The following is a 2,542-nucleotide window of genomic DNA, read 5'->3' as shown; positions in this document are numbered from 1 at the left end:
TTTTTTTTACTCATTTTGCAAGCTTCTGCGTTTTGTTTTGAAGTAATCGGTCACGTGATGGAGATGCGTGGCTTGATGTGTGTCAAGCGTGACACAGACGGATGTAACGGAGAATCCGGTAGTTTTTCAAAATAAAACATCGTTCGTATTCCAAAATCAATAAAACTGAATTAAGGCAAGTTCTTTCTGTGCGGCCCGGTACCAAATGCCCAGCGGACCGGTACCGGTCCGCGGACCGGCGGTTGGGGACCCCTGCTATAGAGCAGAGGTGCCCAAACAGTTTTGACGCAAGATCTACTTTTCGATCAACCAATGAGTCCCGTCTAAAATGCTTCTCTCAGCCATCCACATTCCCATTCTTTGCCAGTACCCTCAGTGAATTGTACATGAAATGCTGTTTTTGTTTTTTCTTTTTTCGACAGCCACCTGCCTGACGTCCGTCCCATCCTGCTCATAGAAACGTGTGTCGGAGGCTATGATGCAAATCCTCGACAGAAATGTTGACATTTAATATTTATTCTATACATTTTTAAAGCATTGGAAAACGTTAAGAGTGATTGTGTCATTTTTGTCCTCCGACAGAAACCATATAAAAACAAAAATATATCTCCCTCCCCCATCTTTTTCCATTTTCAAAAAATTTTGAAAAAGCTCCAGGGAGCCGCTAGGGCGGCGCTAAAGAGCCGCATGCGGCTCTGGAGCCGTGAGTTGCCGACCCCCGATTTAGTCAGTAGCTAACTATGCTTTTGGTATTATGTTCGTGTCATAATGGCTGCGCAGAGCTCACAAAGTAGTTGTCTGTTTGAATATGTGTTGGCAAATGCACGTTGGGCAGACAGACCCCTTTTACGTTACAATTGGTTCCTGCTAATCACCACTAGATGGCAGAGGAACACCAACAAGGAAACGACTCATTGGGGACTATAAAGAGACTTTAATTTACACCATATATAAGGCACATCAGATTACAGGGCGCACTGTCGGCTATTGGCAATATTGAATGCTTTCAGGTGCGTCTTATAGTGCAGAAAATAGGGTACTAAAATCGGTCCGGTGGAAGTATACAATAAATGACAGTTGTAGATCGTGAGTGGTACCTTGCGAAAACATGGGGCAACTAACCTCACCTATTTTTCTCAGCTGATATATATTATGACATGGACAGCGTGGGACTCGATTACACTAACATTGTGGCTGTTTTTGTTGCTGATACATTTAACGGGTGAGCTCTTCATTACAAGGGTGTTTGTCATGTCACGAAGAATAAATGGCCACAAAGGCTGTCTTTCAACACCCAAGAATACATTCACAGACAAAAGAAGGGACAAACCTCAGTCAAGTTGGTTATTTTATCCCTGCTCTATGTCTGTAATGTTGGAATCAGTAAAATCTTCTGATTGTAAAAAAATGGAAGAAAGTAATAATTGTTTCAGTCAAAATTTTGGTATTGTTTTGTGAGGTGAGTATAATTAAAATGACTGAAGAAAGGAATGAAATGAAAGGAATGAAAACACTTCACACATTGAAGGTGTACAGGCACAGAAAAGCTCTACACACTACTTGGCACAAGGAAGTGTCTTATTTTTTTTTCTACACACTTTAATGATTTAGGTTTCTGCTCATTGGTCTGTATTTGCTTGGCGAATTCACATTATTTTTTTCCAACTAGTGTGTTTAATTCATTGAGGTCCAATTTCTTATTACAGGCATTTTTCTTAGAAATGCATTTTTGAAATGTTAATCACCGCAGAACAAAATGGTCAAACTGCAGACTAATATGGTGATGTTGGTTGTTTTGCTAACAAGATGTACAATGTGTTTGTCATCTGCATCCAGGCTCAGTCCCTGACCCCTCCAGACTACAGCCTTCGATGGTCCGGTCTTATGGTCACAGTAGGTGACGTCCTGGAGCGCAGCCTGCCCAATGTAGATAAAACAGAATGGCTTCTGGCGATGACTGGGATGACACAACGGCAGATGATCTATAGTGCTGCCAAAGCGTTGGCTGGAATCTACAAACAGAGGCTGCCACCCAGGACTGCATGAGGCTCTGCTGAATTTTGTGTCTGGGAGCATTTCAGGACATTTTGAAGGAGTAGCAAACTGACAGCTATCTATTCGTCAATGAGATCAGTCACAGCTCCATGTTTTTCCTCACTGAGCAAGACGGTAATGGTATAAATTTTAATTGACATTCCAACACAACTGGATTTTACTCTTGCATATCACTGAGAATAAAAATATTTTAGAAAGTAATCATAATCTGCTCATCTTTTCTGACATTATATATTGGTATGTACTTGATGTGAGGTTTTGTGTAATTGTTTACCCTTTTTTTTTTGTCCCAGCTGTTGTTTTCAAATGGAAGACGTTAAGAATGATACAATATTTGGCCCAGCCTTTTGCATATGATTCAGTCCGAACAAAACCAAAAACAAATGCTGAAACGGAAACCTGAATCATTGTGCCGTATTGCCTTATTAAAATATATGAAGGGTCATCTCTGACCCTTTTTTAAAAATAAAATCAAATGCAATCAAGA

General features: G+C 40.6%; 1 protein-coding gene across 1 annotated transcript in view; it reads left to right on the top strand.

The window, feature by feature from the left end:
* Window positions 1-2,542, top strand: part of prrc1 (proline-rich coiled-coil 1) — a 20,603-nt gene extending 18,061 nt beyond the window's left edge. The window contains exon 9 of the mRNA XM_019862849.1: window positions 1,837-2,542. Coding sequence (XP_019718408.1) covers window positions 1,837-2,046 — 210 coding nt within the window. The 3' untranslated portion in view covers window positions 2,047-2,542. The remainder of the gene's footprint in view (window positions 1-1,836) is intronic.

The sequence above is a fragment of the Hippocampus comes genome, unplaced genomic scaffold (assembly GCF_001891065.2).
Source record: "Hippocampus comes isolate QL1 unplaced genomic scaffold, H_comes_QL1_v1.1 scaffold223, whole genome shotgun sequence".
NCBI lineage: Eukaryota > Metazoa > Chordata > Actinopteri > Syngnathiformes > Syngnathidae > Hippocampus > Hippocampus comes.
Note: the sequence above shows the minus strand (reverse complement) of the source record. Positions and strands in the feature narration are given on the sequence as shown.